This window comes from Muntiacus reevesi, chromosome 1 (genome assembly GCF_963930625.1).
Source record: "Muntiacus reevesi chromosome 1, mMunRee1.1, whole genome shotgun sequence".
In the NCBI taxonomy this organism is placed as follows: Eukaryota; Metazoa; Chordata; class Mammalia; order Artiodactyla; family Cervidae; genus Muntiacus; species Muntiacus reevesi.
This window is the reverse complement of record NC_089249.1, coordinates 112485929-112511566: the sequence shown is the minus strand read 5'-3', so window position 1 is coordinate 112511566 and position 25638 is coordinate 112485929. Positions and strand designations below refer to the sequence as shown.

At 42.9% G+C, this 25638-nt stretch overlaps 1 protein-coding gene across 2 annotated transcripts in view; it reads right to left on the bottom strand.

Moving 5' to 3' along the window:
• TGFBR3 (transforming growth factor beta receptor 3) overlaps positions 1-25638 on the bottom strand; it is a 194567-nt gene that overhangs the window by 47403 nt on the left and 121526 nt on the right. For both annotated transcript variants that reach the window (XM_065908873.1, XM_065908884.1), the window contains exon 5: positions 3756-3939. In XM_065908873.1, coding sequence (XP_065764945.1) covers positions 3756-3939 — 184 coding nt within the window. The remainder of the gene's footprint in view (positions 1-3755; positions 3940-25638) is intronic.

The window sequence follows — 25638 nt, the reverse complement described above, 5'->3', positions numbered from 1 at the left end:
GGCTGATGGGATTTCCATCGAGCGGCTTAAATGTTTAAACAGAACTTGAAACTGCTGGCAGTGTGACAGCTGGGACCAGTGTCAAGGAAGTTCTAGGTGCAGCAAGCTTTTTTCAGAAGGGGTAATTAATCAGAGACCTGGCACTTTAATGAAACAGACTTCTGCCTTTTTCATTTAATGGACAGGATGCCAGGGTTCAAATTCATATGCAAGTCTCACTTAGCGGTGAGGCCTCAGCCCAGGAGTTCCCCAGATTGGGCTGATACTGCCCACCCAACTGTGCAACGCCCCCTGTGCTGAAGTCTACAACACACAGCGTGGCATTCCGGCTCCGGGCACCAGGGCATCCCCCACTGCCACCCCTAGAACGGGGGGGCCAGGGGAGTTCACAGGGCCCCTGCTTAAGGGTTCACGTCAAGAAAGTGTTGGCTGTGCATTCTGTATTCTTCCCTAAAGACCCCCCTTAAAGAGGCCCAGGCTCTGCTGACTCTGGCTGCTGGAGCAGCACCCCCTCCACATCTGCTAAGGGTTTTGCCAGATGAGCAGAAGAGGAATGCACACCCTGCAGCTGCAGCCCTGAGAGCGCCTCCCCCAGATCACAGGACAGAAAGTGCTATTGGGGTGGCAAGGCTGAACCTTCATCAAGCGTCAGAGGATGGAGGCATGGGCCAGGGACAGGCCCGTCTGGAACTCAAGAGACAAGGACCTCCTCATGGGACTCTGGCCTGTATTCCTAGTTCACAGATGAGCCTGGGGTGCATCTGGCACGTGGCATAGGTTTTCGGAATTAACAAATACTGGTGTGAGATTTGAGACAAGTAACAAAAAGCTCACCCACACTGTGACTCTCCAAAGCCACCAGGAAAGGTTTAATTGTTTAAAAGTTGCTGCTATTAAGGGCTTAAGTCCCAGATGCCATTGTCACTAAGTTAAGTAAGCTGATCACTTTTTGTTATGTGTGCATGCATGTATGTGGTTTTTTTTTTTGCGCCCAAATGACCTTCCGCATGCCTGGCATCAAAACTTATACCAACTGCCAAGCAGAGAGGAAACCACAAAGGGGAATCCCCGGGGTAGAAACCTGGCAAGTTTGGGGGAGGGGGGAAGTCACATGCTTATTTGTATTTTAGGAAAGGATTGACAAACCACTGTGAGAGCTAGAATAACATACTCGAAGAACCTGAGAGGTAATGTAAAGACCTCATTTTCCTGCTATGGAAACTGAGGCTCTGATGGTAGGTAAATCAGAATGTTGCTTGAAGCCTCACAGATAATAAGCCCAGCTGGGATAAGAACTGAAAGCCCTTAGTTCTTCCACTCTAAGCATACAGGTCAGAGCAGTAGTTCTCAAACTTTACCAAGTAATAGAAGCACCATGGGCTTTCCAGGCAGTACAGTGGTAAAGAATCTACCTGCATTGCTAGAGACACTAGAGACTGAGGTTTGATCCCTGGGTCAGGAAGATCCCCTGGAGGAGGAAATGGCAACACTCCAGTGTTTCTGCTGGGAAAATCCCATGGACAGAGGAGCCTGGCTTCAGTTCATAGGGTCGTAAAGAGTCAGACACAACTGAGTGACTGAGCACTCTGAATCACTCTAGAGTGCCTGCTAAAACACAGATGGCTGGACCCTACCACCAGAGTTTTTAAGTTAGTTGGTCTGGGGTGGGCCCGAGAACCAGCATTTCTAAAAGTTCTCAGGTCATGAGGATGCTGCTAGGATGGGGACCACACTTTGTATAGAACAAGAAGAGGCCCATGGCCTAGGATCCCTAACTCAGCTGGGTAGAGACAGTCAAGTTCTGGGTAACCGGCAGATGAGGTCTGCTCAGTAGAGTCTAGTCCATGGTGATAGACAACAGCGCCTTGTGGTCCATCAACCTAGCCAAGGACCCTCACTTCCCCAACTGCTCCTCTTCATGGTGTGGGCCAGTATTACACCTGACTGGTGTCTGGAGTCAAGTTTTAGAATCTCCAAAGGTGTTGACAAGAAGTTAAAGTTTTCACTGGGCAGGACACAAGGTCCTTAAAGTTCTTCCCTGATCCACTGTGCAGCCTTGGGGAAATCATGGAACCCCTCACTCTTGTTCATTGAAGATCATGCCCTCTTAAGAGAACAGAATAGAGCCCAACCTTCTACATGTTACCATAATACATGTTCTTATTCTAACAAATTCCAGGGAGGTAATCAATATCCACTCAAAATGCACTAGAATCCTGCTTCAAAACGAGACAGTGGTCAGGGCTTAGAACCTTTATTAAAAGAGACTTTTTGTTTTGTCCCAGTGGGGCTTGACCTCTATGACTAGTGACCTGAATACCATGAGAGTTTAATAATAAACTTCAAGTTTTTGAAACTTGCTCTCCTTTAAACTCCTCCTCCCTCTATTCAACTAAACAAGCCTTTTCATCTAGGTAACCTACTTTTATGTTTGTTGTTGTTGTTCAGTCGCTAAGCCATGTCTGACTCCTTGTGACTTCATGGACTGCAGCGTGCCAGGCTCCTACCTCCTGGAGTTTGCTCAGATTCATGTCTACTGAGTCAGTGATACTATCTAACCATCTTATCCTCTGCTTCTCTCTTCTCATTTTGTCTTCAATCTTTCCCATCATCTCACTGGGCTAAGACTTAAAATGCATCGTCAGGCAATAAGCATTAGACTCAAAGGTCAGAAAACCTGAGTTTGAGTTCTAGTTTTGTCACTTGCTAATAATAATGTGGATTTGAGCAAGTTAGCTTAACCCTCCATTGACGCCTCTGCAAAATGGTTGAAATAATGGTTTCCTCTGAGGATTACTGGCAGGGTTAAATGAGGGTGCATGTAGAAATCCCCTGATACAGCCTCTGCACACAGCACACACTCAACATCAGTGTCCTGAATCTATCAAACATCCCAGATCCGGAAAAGGGCTGGGAATAAGCATTCAGTAATTCATTCATGCTTCCACACAGTCTATGATAGAGGAGACAACTGCTGTAGAATTCAGAAGAAAGCAAGATGGACCCAGAGGACCTGAAACGCCATTTTCACACAATTACCTGACTAAAACAAGGGCCCATTCACAAGAGTTGTTATTTCTAGTAACTTATTTGGGAGTTCCAAATATACTCAACTAAAAATAATGATAAAGAAGTTATTTGAGAAATAATATACTTTCAAAATTGAGTCACCAGATATTTATATCCCTCTGCAAGGCAAGGAAATTAAAATAGGCCATTTCTTATCAAGGCTAAACAGCTCCTTTCTCCAATAACTTGTCCTTGTAACAAGCATTCGTATTAAAAATATATTCAAACACTTTTCCTCTGCTATTGTCCAAAATTTAACTGATGTCTCGAGGCCAACACTGGCATTGGCTTTAAATGTTTGCAGAATAACAGGCGGGAGGAAGCTCTAACTGCTGACTCACCATGCTAACTCTCCTGCACTCCATCAGTTAGCCCTTCCTTCCCCACACCTCAGCTTGTCAGCCTCCACGCACTTCTGACTTCTGTGCCTGGGTGTCTTCTAAATTCTACACAACAACCTCCTCCTCTCTCAACCAGGCTACTCCCCACTTTACCAGGCCTATCTCCTCAGAAGGAAAAAGGGAAGAAGAGGATGCGGCGGGGAGCGGGCCCCAGCGATCCCTCAGGTCCCTGCCAGCTCCAACAATCTGTAATTCTCTGATTCCTTGCCCTAGCCACCTGGTCTCCGAAAAGAAAACAACTGACTGTCATAAATCAGTCATTAGTTAAGACCACATAGAATTTACCTTCCCCCACTTTAATATAAATGTTTCTTGCTATCTTGAGTTCAGTGAATGAAGTGACCGCTCCGTATTCCTTTCGGGCCCAATTTAACAGATGTTCGTTTCCATGGGGGAAGCTCCTTTCTTCTGTTTCTGCTGACAAGGAGAAGTTTCTTGATGAAAAATGGACCAGAGAACCTTCAGACACCTAGAAGAAACAGAGTTGCATATTTAATGTGGTGCAGTCACCTGGAGCTAAATCATTATCAGAAAAAGCTCTTGTCAGACAATGAGTAAACACCTGTCAATCTAACTTCTTCCTTTTCTTACACAACGGCAACATCTTTCTTCAGCAGCTCATGCCTACCTTCTTCCAGGTAATGACAAAACTGCAAATAATGCAGGATGTCCCTTTGAATTCTTAAAGAACTTTGTAATGAGAGATGACAGAGTGCATTGTGAGGAATCTTAAGACTTTTCAGCACTATTTTCCAGATATCTAAATTGAAGGCCAACCTTTCAAATAATGTGTTTCAAGTCAAATAGGAAGCCTTGGTGAGTGTTTTCATGGACTTGTAATGGATTAGGAAAAGTGATCCCAAAGGCTTGACCTCTATGTCCACATCTGCCACAGCTGCAGCCTCTGCCGACAGTCACCACCACGGGAACACAGCAAGAGTCCCGTTGGTTTACTGGCTCCTGAGCACTGAAATAAAATATGACCAGAGCTGGGCAGTCTTCTTTTACACTACTTCCTCGCAGTGAGATGAATGTGTATTACAGTTTATTTTGTAAGACCCCCAAATTCCAATAGATAATGAAGTCAAGAGGGCGTTAGACTGATCCTCATAAAATGTCTGGGATGATTTATGCAAGACTCAATATTTGCTTGGATGTATTAAGACTGCTGACCTAGCATATCACAGTATATATAATTAACACAGACAAAGGGGGGAAATTATCATCTAGCTGCTACACTATAATTAACTTCATTTGCTGGTGAAAGTATCCATGTCATCTTTACTGTCCAGCAACTGATTTTATCATTGTCAAGGTGGAACCTCAAAATGTGAGCAGAAAGGCTCAAAACCTCCCAAGCCACAGAACTATAAACGTTTTGTATTGAATTTCACATTAACAACAGAACTACCATGTGATCCAGTCATTCCACTTTTGGGTGTTTATCCGAAGAAAATGAAAACACTAACTTGAAAAGATATATGAACCCTGCAGCATTATTTACAATAGCCAAGATATGGAAATGACCTAAATGTTCACCGATGAATGAATAAAGATGTGGTATATATACACGATTGGAATATCTTCAGCCATGAAAAAGAATAAAATCTTTCCATTTGCAACAACATGAATGGACCTCAAGGACATTATGTTAAGTGAAATAAGTCAGATGGAGAAAGACAAATGCCAAATGATCTCATTTATATTTGGAATCTAAAAACAAAACAAAAATCCAGATTCACAGATACTAAGAACAGACTGGTGGTTGCCAGAGGAGGGAGACAGGGGAGGAGTGAGATGGGTGAAGGGGGTCCAAAGGTACGAACTTTGGGACTTCCCTGGTGGTTCAGTGGTTAAGCGTCTGTCTTGCAGTGCAGGGGACACAAATTCCATCCCTGATTGGGGAACTAAGATCCTACAGGCTGTGGAGAAACTAAGCCCGAGCACCATAACTAGAGAGCCCATGTGCTGCAACGAAAGATCCCAATTGCCGCAACTAAGGCCCAATGCAGCCAAATAAATAAATAATTAAAAAACACATATGTACATAAAAGGTAGAAACTTCATGTTATTAAAAAAAATACATTATGGGGATTTAATGTACAGCATAGTGACTATGGTTAGTAATATTTACTGCATATTTGAAAGTTGCTAAAGACCATAGATATTAAAAGTTCTCACTATAAGATAAAAACTTCTCTACATATGGTGACAGATGTTAACTAGACTTATTGTGATGATCATTTTACAATATATACAAATATTGAAGATTATGTTGAACACCTAAAACTAGTATAATGTTATATGTCAATTATACTTCAATAAAAAATGTTTTCATGTTAACTATCATTAACAAAAAGCAAGCAGTTTCTGAAGTGGTTACAGCCAGGTTAAAAGCAAGTTGAGGGCAGGGATTATGCTTATGGCACTACCCTTTCCAGCAGTGTTTTCAACCTCAACACACATACAAAATAGTTGTTGTTGTTGTGTTGTTGTCAGTCGTGTCTGGCTGAACATGACTTTGCCACCCCATGGACTATATAGCCTTCCAGGCTCCTCTGTCCATGGGATTTCCCAGGCAAGAATACTGGAGTGGGTTGCCATGTCTTCCTCCAGGCTATCTTCCTGACCCAGGGATAGAACCCTTGTCTCCTGCTTGGCAGGCAGATTCTTTACCACTGAGCCACCTGGGAAGCCCCATGTAAAATAGTTCTTACCCTTAAATACTATGCTAGGCATTAATATTTTCTCTTCAACTATATACGCTTATACTTTTTAAATGCTAGCAAAGAAGTACTTCCCATTGACTCCATCACCAACTCATGCTGAGGTCTCCCTCTTGGCTGAAAACCAGAAGCATCTGAGGAGTTTCTAAATATCCTGAGACCCAGGCCACACTCCCCAGTCAACTAGAATTCGGGAGTGGGAGCCAGGCATCAGCATTCTTTAAAGCTTCCTGGACAATCTCAATGTTCAACCACAGTTGAGAAGCCTGGCCTTAACGGGTACTGAGTGTTCCACAGTTTGAAAAGCCCGTTATGGGCACCTCACAGCTTTCTCTACACCAGCGGTTCTTACAAGGGGTTATCCTGCCCACCAGGGAACATGCGGCAACGTCTGAAAACAGTTTTGATTGTCACAAACAGGAGGGAAGAGCTACTGGCATCTAGTGAATAGAGACGCTGCTAAACATCCTAAAATGCACAGTGTGGCCTCCATGACAAAGAAGTATCCTAAATGTCAACAGCACCACAACTGAGAAACCCTGGCTTATGTATGCTTTGGACTGACCGAATGTTACTGCTACTCAAAGAGCTACTGGATTCTCAAATCAGATCACCAAATTGACAGCTCTTTCTATCCTAAAAACTGGGCCGCTATGTACTTTACAAAGAACGATAAAAACTTTCTGGTTTGTATTGGCTCGGGAAACCCAGAACTAATCATTAATAAGCTGGGTGTAAACTATGGCCACCCATAACAGTGACCACTTATTACACCTACTGTGTATCAGACACTATAAAGCGCTACCAAATGTGGCAATGACATTTGTTAAACGTCCCAATGCCAGTTATAAACAAAACCAGTGGGGGAGCATTTAGCGCTGACCTTGTTTTGACATCGCCTGCATAAGAAGAAGCTCCTGAGCCATCTACCTGCCAACAATAACCATGCCAACCTATTCATTAATCCTCTGAAGCTTAGCTACTCATCAACACTGAACTTCAGACAACACTTATCTGATTTTCTGACTTAAGCACTGTAGTAAAATCATCTTTTCACTGAAAAGCACTTGTACTAAAAAGTCACTTTTATCAAGCCTGTCACCGCAAAAACCAACAACAGTGCAGAGGCCTTTGTCCCACTGCCAGCACAGTTCTGAATGTTTAGGCAAGCCTCCCTGGATGTTCTGTTCTTTCCTTTTTTCTCATTCATGTTACAACCATAAAATAAAATACTAGGGCTTTAAATATATTATGCAGAGAGTACATTTCTTCAGAGTGGAAGGTGGGATAGATCACCCTGGTGCATTCCAGAGGCAAGAATGTGAGCAGTGTAAATAAGAGAAGAAATGGGGAGCAACCTGGGAATGTGTCCTGAAGTCATTAAAAGCGATGCCATCGTGGAGCTGACTCCTCAAGAAGGGGGAGCGCCCTTCACTCACCATCTGCCCCACTCGTCTGGCTTCTCCAGGGCCAGCAGCAGCACAGATCACACACTCAGAGCTGAGGAATTTGGAAAAGGAGTCAACTGCCACTCCTCAGGCAAATTCCAACGAGAAGAAAGCAAAGCTGCCAGGGGCAGTGAAGCGTCCCTGACTGCAGGTCAGTGGAAATTTTCTGCCGCAGCAAGGGGTTAGTCAGCGCTCCTCCTGACCACCCATTCTCTGACTTGACACACACAAAGGCCTCCTCTGAGCCCCACCAAGTTTTACAAGGTATGGTTATTTCCACCTGATCTTCAGGATGACCTCTGATGCAGGCTACTCTGATTTCCACGGAGAGAACCTCAGAGAAGCTAAAGGCCTACCCAAGGTCAGCACCCAGGCTGGATCAGAACAGGCCACTTCTGACTCCTGATCACAGCTGACCCTGCCTGCACCCTTCCAGAAAGGAGACTTCACTGGCTCTCAAAGCAGGAGATGTCCCTTCTTACTTTTACTTGCCTGTAAGATTTCCCTTCCACCCACTTGTCTGAGCTGGGCTTTCCAGACCAAAGAATCCCTTCCTCTTTCTTCCATGAGACAAACCTTCAAATGTTTGTAGATATCACTCAACCCTGACCACCACTTCACTTCTTGAGGGCAACAGTCCCAACTCCCTGGACTCCTTCCCAGACAACACAGTTGTCATATCTTCATCAGCATAATCTCTGGAATGTGGTGCCTGGGACGAGACCCAGGGTTTGGGGTGTGGTCTGATGAGAGTACTGTGAAGGCGAGCTTCAGGTGTCAATGTGATTGGGCTACAGGGTACCAGTTATCTGGTCAAACGTTACCATGGGCATTTCTGTGAGGGGGTTTTTGGATGAGATTAACATTTCTTTTTAATTTCGTTTATTTTTGGCTGTGCTGGGTCTTCATTGCGGCACGTGGACTTTAGCTGCAGCAATCAGGGGCTACCATTTGTTGTGGTGCACAGGCTTCCTGTTGTGGTGGCTTCTCTTATTGCAGAGCACAGGCTCTCCTCGTCGTGGTACTCGGGCTCAGCAATTGCAGCTCACAGGGCAGGCTCGGAATTTGTGGCACATGGAATCTTCCCAATCCAGGGATCGAATCCAAGTCCCCTACACTGGTAGAAGAATTCCCAACCACCTGACTACCACGGAAGTCCAGAATTAACATTTAGATCAGTAGACCAACTAAAACAAATTGCCCTTCCCAATGGGTGTGGGCCTCACCCAATCAGTCGAAGGCCTAAATAGAGCAAAAGGCTGACCCTTCCCCTGAGTAAGAGAGAATTCTCCAGCTGACAGCCTTTGAATTGGGACATCAGCTCTTCCTGGGCCTACAGCAGTCTTCTGTCCTTCAGCAGTCTGCTGTCCTTCAGCATCAAACTGAGATGCTGAGTCTGCAGAATTTGCAGCCTTCATAATCACGTGAGCCAATTCTTTACAAAATATCTTTCTATGGACACTGCATGAGGCCCAAGATCACATCAGTTTTTGTATCAGCTGAACCCTACTATAATCTCATATCCATTCGTTTATGCTTTAAACAAACATCCAACAAATATTTATTGAGAGCCAAGCATTGTTCAAAGTGCTGGGAATGTAGTGGAGAAGGCAACAGACAAAATTCCCTGCTTTGTGAAGCTTACAGTCTAGCAAGGAAGTCAGAGGAACAAAATAAACAATTAAAATACATGTTAACAACTGTGAAGGAATGATATAAATTGAGAGAAGAGAAGAGGGGCACTCTACTTTTAAGTGTAAAATCTGACTGAGAAAGTCACTGGGCAGGTCAAGAACTGAAGGAGATGACAGAGGCAGCCATGTGGACATCAGGGGAAGAGTGCTGGGGAGGAGACAGCAGCGAGTGTATAGGTCTGGCACAGAAAAGAGACAGCAAGGAGGCTGGAGTGGCTGGAGCACAGGGGTGAGGCGGAGATGAGCAGGAGGTCACAGAGGAGACCAGCAGGTCCAACAGGACCTTACAGACCACTGGAAGGGACCGTGGTGTTTAGTCTGGGTGAGATGGGCCGTCACTGAGGATTCATGAAAACATCTAACAAACCACTCTGGCTGCGATGGCCAGTCTGACTGGAGAGAGACATGGAGCAGGAGACTAGGAGTAGACGTCTGGAATAATCCAGGGGAGAAAAAAACGGCAGCTCACAGCAGGGAGGTGGAGATAGGGATAACAGTACCTAAAGTCTCAGGTCTTGATTTTACAGCTCAAGGCTCTTCTCCTCCTTCCCCTGCACTGGTGTATCTTTTTTTTTTTTTTTTCCATAGCTGCTGTATCATTTTATTTTGATGTATTTTTAATATAAATCAAAGTCTTTAGACTCATTTCAATTCTGTAGAGACCATATAAAAATCTATTCTCTTGGTTGTCAAAAATCTCTAAACTTCATGTGTGTGCCATATCCACACTCGTCTAAATCCCTGAGATGCTGAACCAGACAAGACTGAGGTCTGTTGACTTGCAGGCACACTCCCACGCTGACCTGACCACATGAAACAGAACTTGCGGGAGCCCAGCCTGTTTACCAGGACTTCCCCAGTGGTGCAGTGGTAAAGAATCCACTTACAATGCAGAAGCTGAAGGAGATGTGGGTTTGATCCCTGGGTTGGGAAGATCCCCTGGAGGAGGGCATGGCAACCCACTCCAGTAGTCTTGCCTGGAGAATCCCATGGACAGAGGAGCCTGGTGGCCTACAGTCCATGGGGTCGCAAAGAGTCAAGACACCACTGAAGTGACTTGGCGTGCATGCAGGCTGTTCACCAACTACAACGTGATCTCATGGAACAGTCCTCATCTCGTCTGCAAGGGTGTCATCCTAGGACCCATCAAGAGCTCCCCTGAAATAAAGACATGACAGGCCAGTACCACTCCTCTACCAGTCAGCACTCCAGTCCCTGCTTGATCTCCCTAGAGTGGAGTCTTTGCTAGAGTCTGGCTTGGGCTAAAGTTTGTGGAAGAAAAGAGATGCAAAGAGAATAGCAAAAAAAAAAAAAAGAGGGAAAATAGTATGTTTCTAACATGAGGAGGGGTTACAATCACCATTACAAGGATAATTACATGACTGAATATGAAATTGTTTTTAAAAATGTTAAGAGCAAGGGTTTCACATTTGGATAAAACGGTAGAAACTTTTCAAGGCAATTCATTCCACCCTCCACCTTATGTGCAAGTCCTTGCCCTGCTACCCACCCCACTGCTGGTTCTTACATCTCAACCAACCTCACATCTCAACCACTACAGTAACCTCCTGCTGTGTAAGCTGCCAATCCTATCTCGCTCCACTCCTCATCCACACCATCACCAAGGAGATCTTTCTAAAAAGCAAAACACATGATGATGGAGGATGGCATCTAAGCATCTTAACTGGCACATGATCAGAGAGGGCTTCTGCTCACCCCCCTTCCCAAAACTCCCCCAAGCACCTGCCCTATGAAATCACTCGCAGTGGCACAACACATCATGCTACTTAAGATCTCCTGGGTCTTTTTACATTCTGCTCCCCACCTGGCTTGCTCATCCCCTACCCCAGGCTCACCTTGTAACTGCTCTTTGTCCTCCACAGGTATCACCTTCTCTGTAAAACCTTAAACTCTCTTCTTTCCTGGAGATGGAGCTGCCGTGTGCACACCATGAGCCCAGCCCATCTCTCACATGAACTGCTACCATTTCCAACAAACCTGCCGCCATCCCACCTGACAAGCACCATGAGGGCCAAGAAAGCGCGTAGCTCGTTCTGAATCATCTCCTGGGCCTGGCAAGGTGCTTGGCACAAAGTAGAGACTCAGTAACCACTTGCTGAATGAGAGCTCAATGGTGTTACTTACAGGAAAGGCTAAGCCATAATATCTTTATTCTTACAAACCTTGCTTCCCTCACTGCCCAGGAAATGATCTTTTGCCAGGCTTTAAAACTAGTATTTGATTTTTCACCTACTAACTCCCCTAAAAACCAATTATTAAATCATTTAGTAGTTCCGTGCCTTCCTGCAGAAACCACTGAACTTTTCTCCTGCTTACTAATTAAAACCCAGTCCTCTGACATTCCAACATGACAAACGTTTTCCTGTGGGAACGAACAGAGCCCCAAGCTCTGAGAATCCTGAATCTTAGCAAGTGTCCATTGAAGGGACAAATATGAAGTCCCAGACTGTCCAACAGGCCCCAGGCTTTGAAATGCACAGAACCACCCCTTCTCCTGACGGCTCTTCCCTACTGAGCACCATTTGTATTTTAAATTCTGATTATGCTACCAGACCTTTTTTTTTTAAAGAACATTACTCTCTCTGCCAGTGCTGGGAGTTTTATTACAAGAACTTACGGCTAGGCAACAAGAGCCAAGTTTGCTATTTTTTCTGGATCAGATTCAACAACCTAGTCCAAAGAGCAAGAAAAAAAGCAAAAGAGGCAACCAGCCCTTTTGTTTCCACACCTGTGTTTAAGCTTTAACTCTTAAAGTCCTAAGCAGACCCACTGAAGCCTCAAGATGGATCTCTCCAGGCCCAGTAAAGGGAAGCAATGCTGGTTAATGGGTGTAGACGCTATTTTCCTGGAACTGGGGCTCCTCATCTTAGCACTTATCTCAGCACATCAGCTGACTCAGAGGCCTGGCGGTTGCCTCACAGTCTCTCTCTGGCCTCCCCCAAGCTGGTGTGGTCTCTTCAGTGTGGAGGGAGACAGAATTGTTGCTGAGGATAACGCCATCTTTTAAGTCCTCACCTATTCCTACCTGCCTTCTCCCACCTCATGCATGCTCCCAGATGAAAATGCAGGCTGCGCTTAACTGCCTGGGTGGCAGTTAAGTTTTCTCTGAAGTTTCCGCCTTCAAGTCTACTCACATTATCTTCTCAATGGGGCTTATTTAAAATTACAATCCAACCACCCCACAGCCCCAACTCTAGCACTCAAACCTGAGCTGCATATTCTTATTTCTAGAGTATAATATAGTCAACTTCTAAACTACTATGTAATTTACCCATATACTATGCCTATAGCCCATCTCCTCCCACTAGTATGTAAGCTCCTTCAGAGGCTGGGAGTTTAGACTGCTTTACTTATGGGCATATCCAAAGCACAGTGCTGGATGTAAGAAAGAAACTCAATAACTATTTGATGAATGCATGAATCCTGAGGTCCCATTAATTGGCAACGGCTGCCTGAAGCTCTGTGCTGGAAAGTATTCTGAGGTCATATTCAGGAGCAGGGGAGAGAGGGGAAAGAGTGCCATGGTCAATTCTGCATCTGCCAGAGAGTCAGGGTAGGCCCTCCTTGCTCTATGGCTGTTCAGTACAGTAGCCACTAGCCATTGAGAGCCTGAAATGTACATAATTGATCAGTGTCATAAATGTAAAATACACACCAGATTTTGAAGATATAGTAAAACCAGTGATAAGAAGATGTCTCAGAATTCCCTGGTGGTACAGTGGATAAGAATCGGCCTGCCACGGGTTCCATTCCTGGTCAGGGAAGATTACACATGCCGAGGAGTAGCTAAGCCTGTAAGCCACAACTACTGACCCCGACTATCGCAACTATTGAAGCCTGCGTGCCCTAGAGCCTGTACTCTGCAACTAGAGAAGTCACCACAATGAGAAGCCCACGCACCACAATGAAGAGGCGCCCTGGCTTGCCACAACTAGAGGAAACTGCAGCAATGAAGACCCAACGCAACACAGTCTAATTAATTAATTTTTTAAAAAAGGAAGACATCCACCTCTTTCAGAAGTGTGATCCTCAAACCAACGTACCACCGCAGAAGTATGTTAACATGCAGATTCTGGGGTGGGGTGGGAATGTAGGGTCCAGGAGACTGCTTTATAATCATCTGCCTGCCACCCCATGATGGCCAGGCATACTTGAGGATCACTGCTCTAGGCCACAGATAAAAACATTATGTAATCTTTGTAAAGCATGAATAGGATTGCTTGGAGAACAAGCAAGAATTTTCTCCTGCACACTAGTTTTAAAAAAGCCAAGAGGGATAGAGTAAAGCAAGTCATTTTGGGAGTCACTTCTTATCTATCAAAAAAGATAGAAATGTGCCCTGTGAAATGAGGAGCCATAGCTCCCCAATGATTAAGAAATGCCTGCTGAAATGTCAGAGGGAAATCTGCTTCAAGAATCAATCAATCAATCAATCTCTCTCTCTGTGTCACTCACACACACACACACACACACAGGTCCAATAGCTGGGCTGTGGTCCATTTGGAACTTGAGTTATCACTTGGGTGAGTGCCTGCTATGCTATTCAGGTTACAGCTCCATGAGGCTGCTCTAAGGCACACACCCAGCTTCACACATTTACATGACTTTGGCATTGCTGAAAGTTCAGCACTTGAACAATCAGGGTCAGCTCCTCTCCCTCTTCTGACCTGCCTTACACCCAATCTTTATTACTCCTATTCCTTTTTCCTGACACTTGCACCAATACAGCTCTTTCTGGAGATGCCTGCTTAAGAGAACAGAAGAAGTAAAATAAGGAAAACAAATAAAGCAAAGAAAAATACACGGTCATTTCAGAAACACCTGCCATGCCAAGAATTTGCTAGTTCAATTCTAGGAGGGAGAAAAAGACTTATGATAAAGTAGGAGAGGCATTTCTCTAGAGTTTAGGCTTTTGCATAAGTAAGATCTATGCAGATCTGATCTGCCCTAGAACTCATAACAGTGCCCACACAGAAAGGCACTGAGGAGATGATGCTTTGATGTATTTCACGCACCAAGTCCAGCAAAAACAAACTTACATAAACTGCTGGAACAGTATTGAAACATTTACCTCCCAAATGAGGACAGAACTCTACATTCTGAAAGAGGAAAATCACACATTCTCCCTACCCCAATTCCTGGAAGGACTGTGCTTGCCTATTTCCTCCAGTCATGTGATTTGAAACCTGTTTTCTATTAACCATATATCATAACTTTGTGTTTTTTTCAAAGTTTCTTTTTAAAAGAAATAATAACTTCCATGCCCATGGAACCTACAGGCATAATTTGCAAAGCTAAATATTCATGAGCCATGTGATTGTGGTCTCTGCCAACAGTGCACTCAAGAAACATGAATCCATGTGACCATTTAAAAATTTTTGGATGCTTTAATTTTGTATCCACAACCAGATTACTCTGTCCAACAAAATGACTTAAAACATACTCAACAATTTTTCTCAAAACATTCATGGTGATCATCCTCTGCTTTTAATTTTTATTTCTGTTGAAGTATAAAGAACTAAAGGATTGAAAGTGCCCTCTGTTCTTAACGCCCTACATATTTACACATGTCCAAGAGGAAAGCTCTGAGGTGCTACCCACAGAATAGAAACACGCACAAACTTGAACATGAGCCAGTACAAAAGCAATACTCTAATCTCCCATGGAAATGTTACAAAAATGAGAGTATATATGAATACGCATATACACAAAGACAAGCAAAATAACTCACTGCATCTGAAAGACGAACTCAGTCCCCACAGGTTACCAAATTAATGAGGTGTAAGCTGCAGAGTTTTCCAAAGTAAAGCCCCAGGCCACACAGGGATCCTCGATGACCTTATAAAATCATCTCTCAAGACTCTTATATTTACCTTTTCCCATCTTCCAATATAGTATGATGTCAGAAGGAGTGTGACCCAAAATTTAAAGTGTATTTATCATCTAGAGTGTTTTCCAGGAAGTAAACAAAATGCTGGCATCATTACCAGTCCTTGCCATGATCCACAATATACTGTGGCGCGCCAAATGTGTTTCTGGGAAATTCCTCACTAAGAAGGATTGTTTCTTCTATTTCTCTTTTAAGTTATATCCAATCTGCCAACGCAGGTTCAAGGGCACAAACTGAATTTTTCGAACACCTGGCTCCAAACAGGCACGTGTAATTCCCTCTACAGACTTTTTCTTTATCAAGACCGACAATCTAAGTTCCAAACAAGGAAATTAGGGTTCAAAGAAGCTAAAGAATATGCCTGGGGCACAAAGTTGGTAGAAAGTAGGGTTGCAAACACCTCTCTTCTCACTCTAGAGCTCTTTCTACTCCACCTCCATGGAGTAGTAGCTACTAAGCTCAAGAAATTAGTAAGGTAAGGGAGATAGGAGCCCCCTGGACTCACATCAATAGAACACTGGGAGAGAAAATCATAAAAGCAATTACAGGTCATTCAGTGCACATTTCATAGATTCTGAATCCTCACATCTGACAGCTCTGTTGTCACAGCTTCTACTGAAAGGTTAGGTAAAGCCCCAGCTTATAGAAATTTAGCAAGGGACAAGTGCATGCTCAAACTTCATCTGCAGGACTCCAAAAACTATGCAATACAAACCCAGGTTTGTACAAGAATGACAAAGGAAACCAGTGAGGCAGAGCCGGGGCTCATGCCTTCTCTGCCTCTTGCACAGTCTCCCTGTCTGGTTATTTGCTTCTCTCTCTGTCCGTCTCTCTGTCTCTGTCTCTCTCTCCCGTTTCCCAGCAGCTGGAGGAGTCGTGCTGGCAGCAGTGGAGGAGAAACAGAATGAAAGGGGCAAACAGAAAATCATAATGACTGATATGGAAGCAAAAAACTGCTTGGTTGAAAGAAGAGAGATCTGTTATGGTAAACAACAGTGGCAAAAACTGCCACAATATCTGAAAATGACTGAATAGAGACTATAGTAGATCTAGGATGATAAGAACATCAGGCTGTAAAAATGTTAAATATAAAAGCCTCTGTGACATTCAGTTTTATATGTCAGTTTGGCTCAGCTATAGTCTCCAATTATTCAATCAAACAGTAATCTAGATGTGCTGTGAAGGTATTCTGTAGATGTAATTAAAGTCCATAACCAGGCGGCTCTAAGAAGGGACTCTTTTAGCTAATCTGTGCGGGTCTGATTCAATCAGTTGAAAGGCCTTAACAACAGCGCTGAGGCTTCCCTAATGAAGAAGGAATTCCATCTGTGGACAGCAGCTCCACTCCTGCTGGAGAGTTCCAGCCGCCCTACCCAAATGCTGGCCCTATGGATGTCTGACTTGCTTTGCCTGTACCCACAATGGTGCAAGCCAATTTCTTGAAATAAATCTCTCCCCGTATATACCTCCTACTGGTTTCCTTTCTGGATAACCCCTGACTGATACAGCTTCTGTGAAGGGCTGATGCAAGCTCCAAAAGAATGGAGCTGCATATTCTGACCCAGAAACCACAGACCTAAGAACACTTTGGGGAAAGGGGTTCTAAAGGGACATGTCCTTGGGTGCCAGGATGGAGCGGGGCCTTCAATCCAACCACTGGCTGGAGCCCTCTTGAACTTCCTTCAGCTTAGCTTCCAACCAAAGGCAGGCTGCATAGTTTTCAGTGTAAGGTTCACAGTCTCTGGAGAAGACTAAGGTGATCTCCTAGGCCAAAGCTGGGAAGGCTGAACTGAACACATTTAACGTCAATGAAGAAATGATCCCCAGAGGGCTAAGGACAGAGGCAGATATTAAAGCCGGGCATCCTGGTGGGGTTGACCGAGAGAGAACAAGCAGAGGAACCCCACGGACTTAATGTTGCTGGAAAAGCGGTCAAGAAGCAGTTTTTAAATTGTTACCTGAATGATGTCCCTCAGGAGAGTCACGTTCCTTGCACTATGACTGAGGGACAATGGCAAAGGCTCCAAACAAAGGGGAAAATATCACAGAAAGAAGGGCTCAAAACACCCGTAGGGGGGACTTCCCTGGTGGTCTAGCAGTTAAGACTTCCCCTTCCAATGTAGGGGATGCGGGTTCTGTCCCTGGTTGAGGAGCTAAGATCCCACATGCTTCTGGGCCAGAAAAACCAAATAATATTGTAACAAATTCAATAAAGACTTTAAAAAAAAATGGGTTTCAATCCCTTTTAGAAGGCTTTGCTACTTTTAAGGTGGCAGCCACTATAGCTAACTTCCAGCCACGGGTAGAGCACCGGAAGCACTATCTCAGAAGCTTCACACAGCCTCTGAGGATATCATTGTTATGTACAGTCAGACACAGTCAGGACAACCTCTTGCAATTAGGTCTTGGGGAAAACCATTTATCCTATGTTTGGCTGCCTCAAACAACTCCAACGACTCTGCCTAAGAAGGAGTCAGGGTGTCCTGTGGTCCTTTTGAGAAACAGTGAATATCAGCTCCCTGTGGGAAATGCTTACCAAGGACCTCAATGTCTGCAGTTCATGAGAGGACCAATGCAACACCAATGAGCTTTCAAGTCAGCCTCACTAGTACTTCCCAGGAGACAGAGTTCCCCCATCTCATGACATGAAAAAAATATTCTTCAATCTCCCTTAACAAAATATTTGCTTTTTCTACCAAACAGCTCTCTGGAGGCTGTCTACCACATTCACCAAGGGCACTGGAGATGTAACATTTGATACAATTGCCCAATGCTTGGGAAGGGCAAATTCCTCACATTACCAGATCAGCCTGAAACAGTAAAGCCTTAAAGGACACCATGGGATTCTACACAAAGAAACACGAGCCCTCTCCCACGCAGATATGGCACAGCACGTCCAGCAGAGGCAGAAAAAGTCTATGTTTGCGTGAACCCTTCAGGACAGGATGTCTTGATCAGGAAGAATACACCCAGGCAAACCTCAGAAGGCCAAGGGGCCACTCACTGGCAGCATTCACCAGTTTTCATACAACAAGTTAGGGTAAATCCTAGGAAGTCTTTCAAGAACTCTTTCTGGACCAAGATTACTAGCTGAAACTGGACTCTTTCCAATGCTCTTAATTATCTCCGTGACATTTAGGAAGAGCTCTCTAGCCACAAAAGGGTCAGAAACTTGCTCCTAGGAAATATGGTAGTTGACCGACTCCAGTTCATGAAAGGACCAAGCCCCTTATAATTAAGGCTCTTATGGACAAGCCACAAAACCAGGAGATAAGCAGCCTCTGGAACAAAAGTGCCTGGTACACAACCACTTGGAATATCCCACAGGACACAGTGAGTCATTCCACAAGAGATATTTTTAAAAAAGAAAAAGGAAGAACCAATCTTGAAACATTTAGCTATTTAATCTGCCTTTAAGAGAGAATTTACTTAGGGAAAGACCTCACTGGAAAATCCAAAATGGCATATCTGAACCCCTAGTATATAGGGGTGACACTTTCGGTTAAGCACGTCTGGTGCTCAGGTCGGCACCCCTAAGCCCTCAACCACACACTGCTCCTGGGTCAGCCTCACAGAGGGAGCTGCCTTAACTGCACTTGAAATAAGAGGATTCGAACATTCTCCAGTTTTCAGGATCTGACAACAGTACTTCCCAGTCTCATAACCATCTTTCCCATCTTACTCGAGGGCAGGCAATCCACCCCATTTCGCTCTGGAGCCTCCACACTTAGCACAGTTCCCAATGACCTGCAGGCACTGAAAACTGGGTGTTGGATGAATGAACAAGTAGCTACAGAAATCGTCACACCAAGTATGCTAACGCCATGTTTTTCTAAAGGTGGGAAGAACTGCCAAACAAGAGAAAGGAGGAAATTCAAAAAGAAAAAAAGAAATCATGTCCAGGTTTTTTTACTGCAACATAGTAGAGAATATAGAAATTTTTTAAAAGTTCCCTCCTCCTCAAGCAAACTTGAATGTCTGAGCTATTCAGAGGGTATTTTTGGATGCTCAGGGCTCAGTTACACATCACTCGGATTCAGAAGAGGAATTTCTGGACATGCGCTATGCTACAGGCTGTGCATGTCCCTTCCTAGAGCAATGCTAAGCACACATCTGGGGCTATTTAACAACTGATTGGAAATTTCGCCTTCTGATTTCCAGTTAAATACTGGGCACAGGAAAACAAATAGCACTTGTTTTTCACTCAGCCTTGTCAGTCATCCAAACTGCCGTGCAGACCAGAGAACTGCCGTGGTTTGGTGGCAGAGCCCCAACATATTTGGACCTCATCCCCCCCCGCCAAGTTTAAGTGACAGGGATAAACCGATTTTGGCAACCTCAGCCTCTTCACCCAATCCCCAACCCCCATCAGAAACACAAAACTAGGTTTTAAATATTAAGCATGGTCCTGGTACTAATTTACATTTTTCATTAGGGTTAAATTTTTATTTGTTTTTAATCCAAAAAGCATAGAATTTGGTTTCTCTCATTTATTTCAATTGCCCTGCCCTGATATTTACTTGGATTTGCTGAAGAGGCAATGTTCAGATTACCATTTTCTGTTTCCAGTTAAACTGGGATGTAATATTAATATGTAGCCCTTGTACTATCATTCTTGGAGAGTTTGAAAACTGAGAGGAACTTCAGAGATTGACTAGTACCACCTCCTAATTTTAGAGATGAGGAAACTGAGACCTGGGTAGTTAAGTGATTTTGTGTAGTGCTTGATGTAAACTAGTTAGTGATGGAACTAAAGATTAGCTCTTACTAGAAACAAAAATCTGAGTTACCTCTGAATAGAACTGACAGATAAAATCAGGACACCGAGTTAAATCTGAATTTCAGACAAACAATGAATAATATTTTGGTGTTAAGTATGCCCCAAATACTGGAAACTCTACCTTTAAGGGGGCCCCTTTGACTCACCACCTTCATTCAAACACACATATTTACAGGCATTTCTTTCCTGATTTTACTGATAAATGGCTGGAAAAAATAAATCACAGCACTGTAATCCCAAGAGTGAATGAGGTTGGAAGAAGTTGCTGTTCATCTCTCTCAAGCACCCCAACAAAGAGGAGCCCCGACTTGCCACAACTAGAGAAAGACTGCAGCAATGAAGCAATGAAGACCCAGTGCAGCCAAAATAAAATAAAAAACAAAACAAAATAAAGGCTGCAAAGACCCCTGGATTAGACATTTCATGTTACTAGAAACCAGGCATTCAAGAACGTCTGCTTGTTCTAGAGTTCTAAATCTACAGACCTTGCAGGAGGAGAGAATGCTCAGGTTTGTAATACAAATAAAGCAAGATTTTTTGTTTCTCTTTTTAAATAAAACTCACAGAATAAAGTAAAATGATTTTAAAGTTGGGTTCACTGATTTCACAACGTCATTTTGAAAAGAATTCTGAAGCAAGTTTTTTTTTTCTAACAGCTTTATTAAGATATAATTCAACCTTATTATAATTCTATTATATAAATTACATAAACAAAATTATACAATTTACCCTTATAATTCACTTTATTGAGATATCATAATATTCCTCCTTTTAAACTATACAAGTCAGTGTTTTAAGTATATTCACAACTGTGGTAATAATCGCCATTATCTAATTTCAGAACATTTTTCACCCTGAAGAAACTCCATACCATTAGCAGCCATTTTCCATCCTCTTCTCCCACTAGCCTCTGGCAACTACTGATTGTCTTTCCCTCTCTATGGATTTGCCTGTTTTGGACATTTCATATAAATGGAATCGTGCACTGTAGATTTTTGTGTCTGACTTCTTTTCTTTATGTTTTCAAGGTTCATCCATATTGTCATATGTATCAGTACTTCATTCCTTTGGTCAAATAATATCTCAGGGTATAGGTATACCACTTTTTAACCCATCACCAGCTGATGGACATTTGGGTTGTTTTCACATTTTTATTATTATGAATTATGCTGCTATGAACAATTGTGGACAAGTTTTTCCATGCACATACATTTTGCCCAACTGTCTTCCAAAGCACTATTTTACTGTCCCACCAACAATGTTTGAGAATTCCAGTTCCCCTCAATCCTCAACACCACTTGTTACTATCTGCCATTTTTATTAAAGCCATTCTAGTGTGAAGTGGATTCTCCCTGTGGTTTTAAATTTGCATTTTCCTAATGACTAATGATATTGAGCATCTTTTCACATGTTTATTGGCCATTTGTGTTTTTTCTTTGGAGAAATGCCTATTCAAATTGTAGCATGTTTTTAAAGATAATCTGGTATTGTGGCTCTGCTCAATCATTTTTAGCAAACTAAGGTTAAAAGTTCAGACATTTATTGCACTATTTTGTCTTTAATGCAGAAAAAATTGCATAAATAAATATAAGCTTAGATGATCCTTCTAAGAGAGTTTTTACTTGTAGTTTCAACGTGACAGATTCAGAGAGTAGGATTATTTTTATTTCTGGTTGCACTGAAGGATAACTCTAACCAACCCAATTTTCTCTAGGATATCCCTACACCTTGCAAAAGAAAACCTATAAGGCTGTGACAACTCGATCGTGTGTGTGTGTGTGTGTGTGTGTGTGACATACTCAAAGATCTACTACTTGACACTCAGCCTGAAATAATCACTCTCATCCACTCCCATTTCCGAGGTAACCAGAACAACCAGATAAAAGAACTGCACTTGCAGAGGAAACTCAATCCCACTTTCTCCCTGCCTGACACACTCCCTCTTGTCTGCACAGTGGAATCAAGAGAGGGACTGAAAAGATTTGATAGTATAAAACAGATAACAGATACCTTCTTAAGATGGCATTAAAATATAATGTTTTCAGTCACCCTCATAGGTGGCTGAGACAGTCTGTGTAACATAAGATCCTGCTAACTAATTATGAAAGGTTTCCTTTTGTAAACTGGGCAGTTATAATAATGCAAACTTGACAACTTAAAAGGTCACCCTGATCATAGATGAGTAAATATCATTACTTGAACTTCTCTCACAACCCTGGGCTTCCCCCATAGCTCAGCTGGAAAAGAATCTGCCTGCAATGCAGGAGACCCCAGTTGAATTCCTGGGTCAGGAAGATCCCCTGGAGAAGGGATAAGCTAACCACTCCAGTATTCTTGGACTTCCCTGGTGGCTCAGATGGAAAGAATCCACGTGCAATGTGGGAGACCTGGGTTTGATTCCTGGGTTGGGAAGATACCCTGGAGGAGGGTATGGCAACCCATTCCAGTATTCTTGCCTGGAGAATCCTCATGAACAGAGGAGCCTGGCGAGCTATAGTCCATGCGGTCGCAGACAGTCAGACACGACTGAGCAGCTAAGCACAGCACAATCCTACTTAAAAAAAATAACTGTTGGGAATTCTCTAGCATCCCAGTGATTAGGACTCCATGCTTTCACTGCTGAGGGTGCCACCATCCCTGATCAGGGAACTAAGATCTTGCAAGTCACATAATGCAAACAACACACACACACACACACACACACACACACACACACACACACACACACACACACACACACACACACACACACACACACACACACCTTTTAAAGTATTATAACTCTAAAGTAAAGACAGCTTTAGGACAATAATACAAATCCATCAGCAAAGGACTTGCACACACACATACACACACACACACACACACACACACACACACAACTTTTAAAGTATTATAACTCTAAAGTAAAGACAGCTTTAGGACAATAATACAAATCCATCAGCAAAGGACATGCACATCTTAGACTGAGAATCATGGGACCAAGCCTCTGTCCTCAGTTCCCTTGAGCTCTCCAGGCAACCTGGGAAAAGACACTGAAGGAGATGGCTAAGCCTCATTTTCCAAAGGTTCCAGGGACCTTCTGAAGTGTTTGGATGAAACATTTTATGTAAAATAATTTAGTTATCTTATCCCTTACCTCTAACTACAATGAATGAATAAAGGAAACACACCTGCGATTATCTATCCAGATCCCTCTGCCCCAGTGGCTGTCAAGTCATTCATTTCAAGTTACAGAGAACAAGGGAAGAGCTCGCCTTGCCTCCTTCCCTTCAGCACCATCTCTGTAAGGGAGAGTTGTCCAGCTTGTGAGAGAACTTGTACCCCTTGTTGTCTAATGATCTAAGAACCGGAATGAACAACAGATGCTCCACCATCTCTTCCAGGTCATGAGGAAATGCAGAGATAGAGAAAACCATTTTCCCCAAAGAAAGCCTGCTGGACAGCAAGGCAGAGTTGAGGTGCCCCAGAATATGAATCCTTGACTTTTCCCAATGCTGCCTCCCATGTGTTGGTAATTTGAGTTTCATCACTTGATCTACAATGTCCTTACATGGGATAAACTCCAGATAGGGCTGATGTTCAATTGTTTACTAAAATCATCTCCTGCGGTTCACTGTTAGTGTGTCATGAGCTGATGGCGAAGAGCATGTTAAACAAAATTAAAGCAAATAAATAATAACTAGGAGTAAGACACTTTCCCTTAAAAGTCACAGAGAGGCTGTTTGAAGAAAGAATCCAGAAAATGATGGGTGCAACTACAATATATGTGACCCCCACTTTTCATCTGGACCTACAGCCCAAAGAAACGGGAACTCCTTTCAGTCTGGGGCCAGTCAAGTTAGTTGTTGTTATTGTTCAGCCACTCAGCCGTTTCGACTCTTTGCGACCCCAAGGACTGCAGCACATCAGGCATCCCTGGCCAAGCTAGACATTTTATAATTAGAAATGTAAATTCAACATCCTTCCCAAGTGGTCTTTACTAATGACTAATAATAAATAGCAATAAAAATGGTAGTAATGTTTATGAAATTATCCATGCCAGGTCCCACACTAAACATTTTACATTTAATCAAATTAATCAAATTTTGCATTTAATCAAGAGAACAACCTCATGATGTAGTGACTATTATCACTCCCATATTACAACTGAGGAAAGTCAAGCTTAGAGAAATTAAATACTTTTCCCTTGTTACTGCTTCGATTCAAACCAGTGTAAGCAAAAGTCTTTGCTCATAACCTGCCCAATGTAGTAGCTCCTGAAATTGAGCTCCTAAAATGGTTAGGGTGCTAAAGGAATTGTATTTCTGACTTTACTTCATTTAAATAGATATACACAACTAGAACCTACAGAATTGGACAGCACAACTCTGCACAATAAAGGCAAAATGAGTATAGGATTTTATAGTAATGACCGTTAATATTACTATCAGAAATGCCTTTAACTATAGGAGACTGACAGTGCTTTTGGGTATGAATGGAGCCAATTTAGTATAAGTGCTTATAGAGTTAAGTCCTTTCTGGATTTGAATCTCAACTCTGCCAGTAACTAGCCAAGTGATTTGAGACACTACTTAACCTCTCTAAATCTTAGTTCCTCATCTGGAAATGCATCTGGAAATATCCCCATCATCATGGGGTTATTGTGAGAATTAAATAAGAGAAAACATTAAAGCATTTATGCAATATCTGGAACATACTAAGTGCTAAATAAATGTGCTGGTAACAATAAGGTGTGTGTGCATGTGTGTGTGCTCATTTGTGTCTGACTCTTTGTGACACCATGGACTTCTCTGTCCAAGGAATTCAGGCCAGAATACTGGAGGGGGTTGCCATTTCCTGCTCCAGGGGATCTTTCCAACCCAGGGACTGAACCTACGTCTCCTGTGTCTCTTGCACTGGTAGGCGGATTCTTTACCACTGAGCCACCTGGGAAGCCCAATAACAACTAATTCTGACTTTTGGCCTTTTAAATTTAGAAGTAATTAGAGTTTAAATTCTCAGAAAAGGCTATAATTTAACTTACTAGTAACTCCTATCTTGTAAATGTACTTTGGGGTTTAAAATGTTTTATTTTGAAAATAATTCACACTTACAAAGTTGCAAATACAGTACAAAGAACTCATGTATACTCTTTAACTAGATTTGTCAGTTTTCAATATCTTGCCATATTTGCTTTATATTCTATCTATATATTAATTTTTCTCTGAACTATTTGGCCTTTTAACTCTTAATGTTTAAGTGTATTATGTTTACTAAGAAGGATATTCTCTTGAATAAGAAAAGTACTATTATTAAATTCATGAAATAGAACATTGATACTTTAATCTATAGGCTCAATTTCAATTCCTCCTATTGTCACCATAATGTTCCTCACAGTGACAGTGCCACTCCCTACCCAGGGACCACAGATGTCTTTTTAGCCTCCTTCAATCTGGAATGGCTCTTCAACCTTTCTTCGAAGACTAACATTTTTGCAGAGTACAGGCCAGTTATTCTATAGAATGTGACCCAATTTAGTTTCATTCAGTATTTGCTCATGAGTCTAGTCAAGGCTATGGTTTTTCCAGTGGTCATGTATGGATGTGAGAGTTGGACTGTGAAGAAAG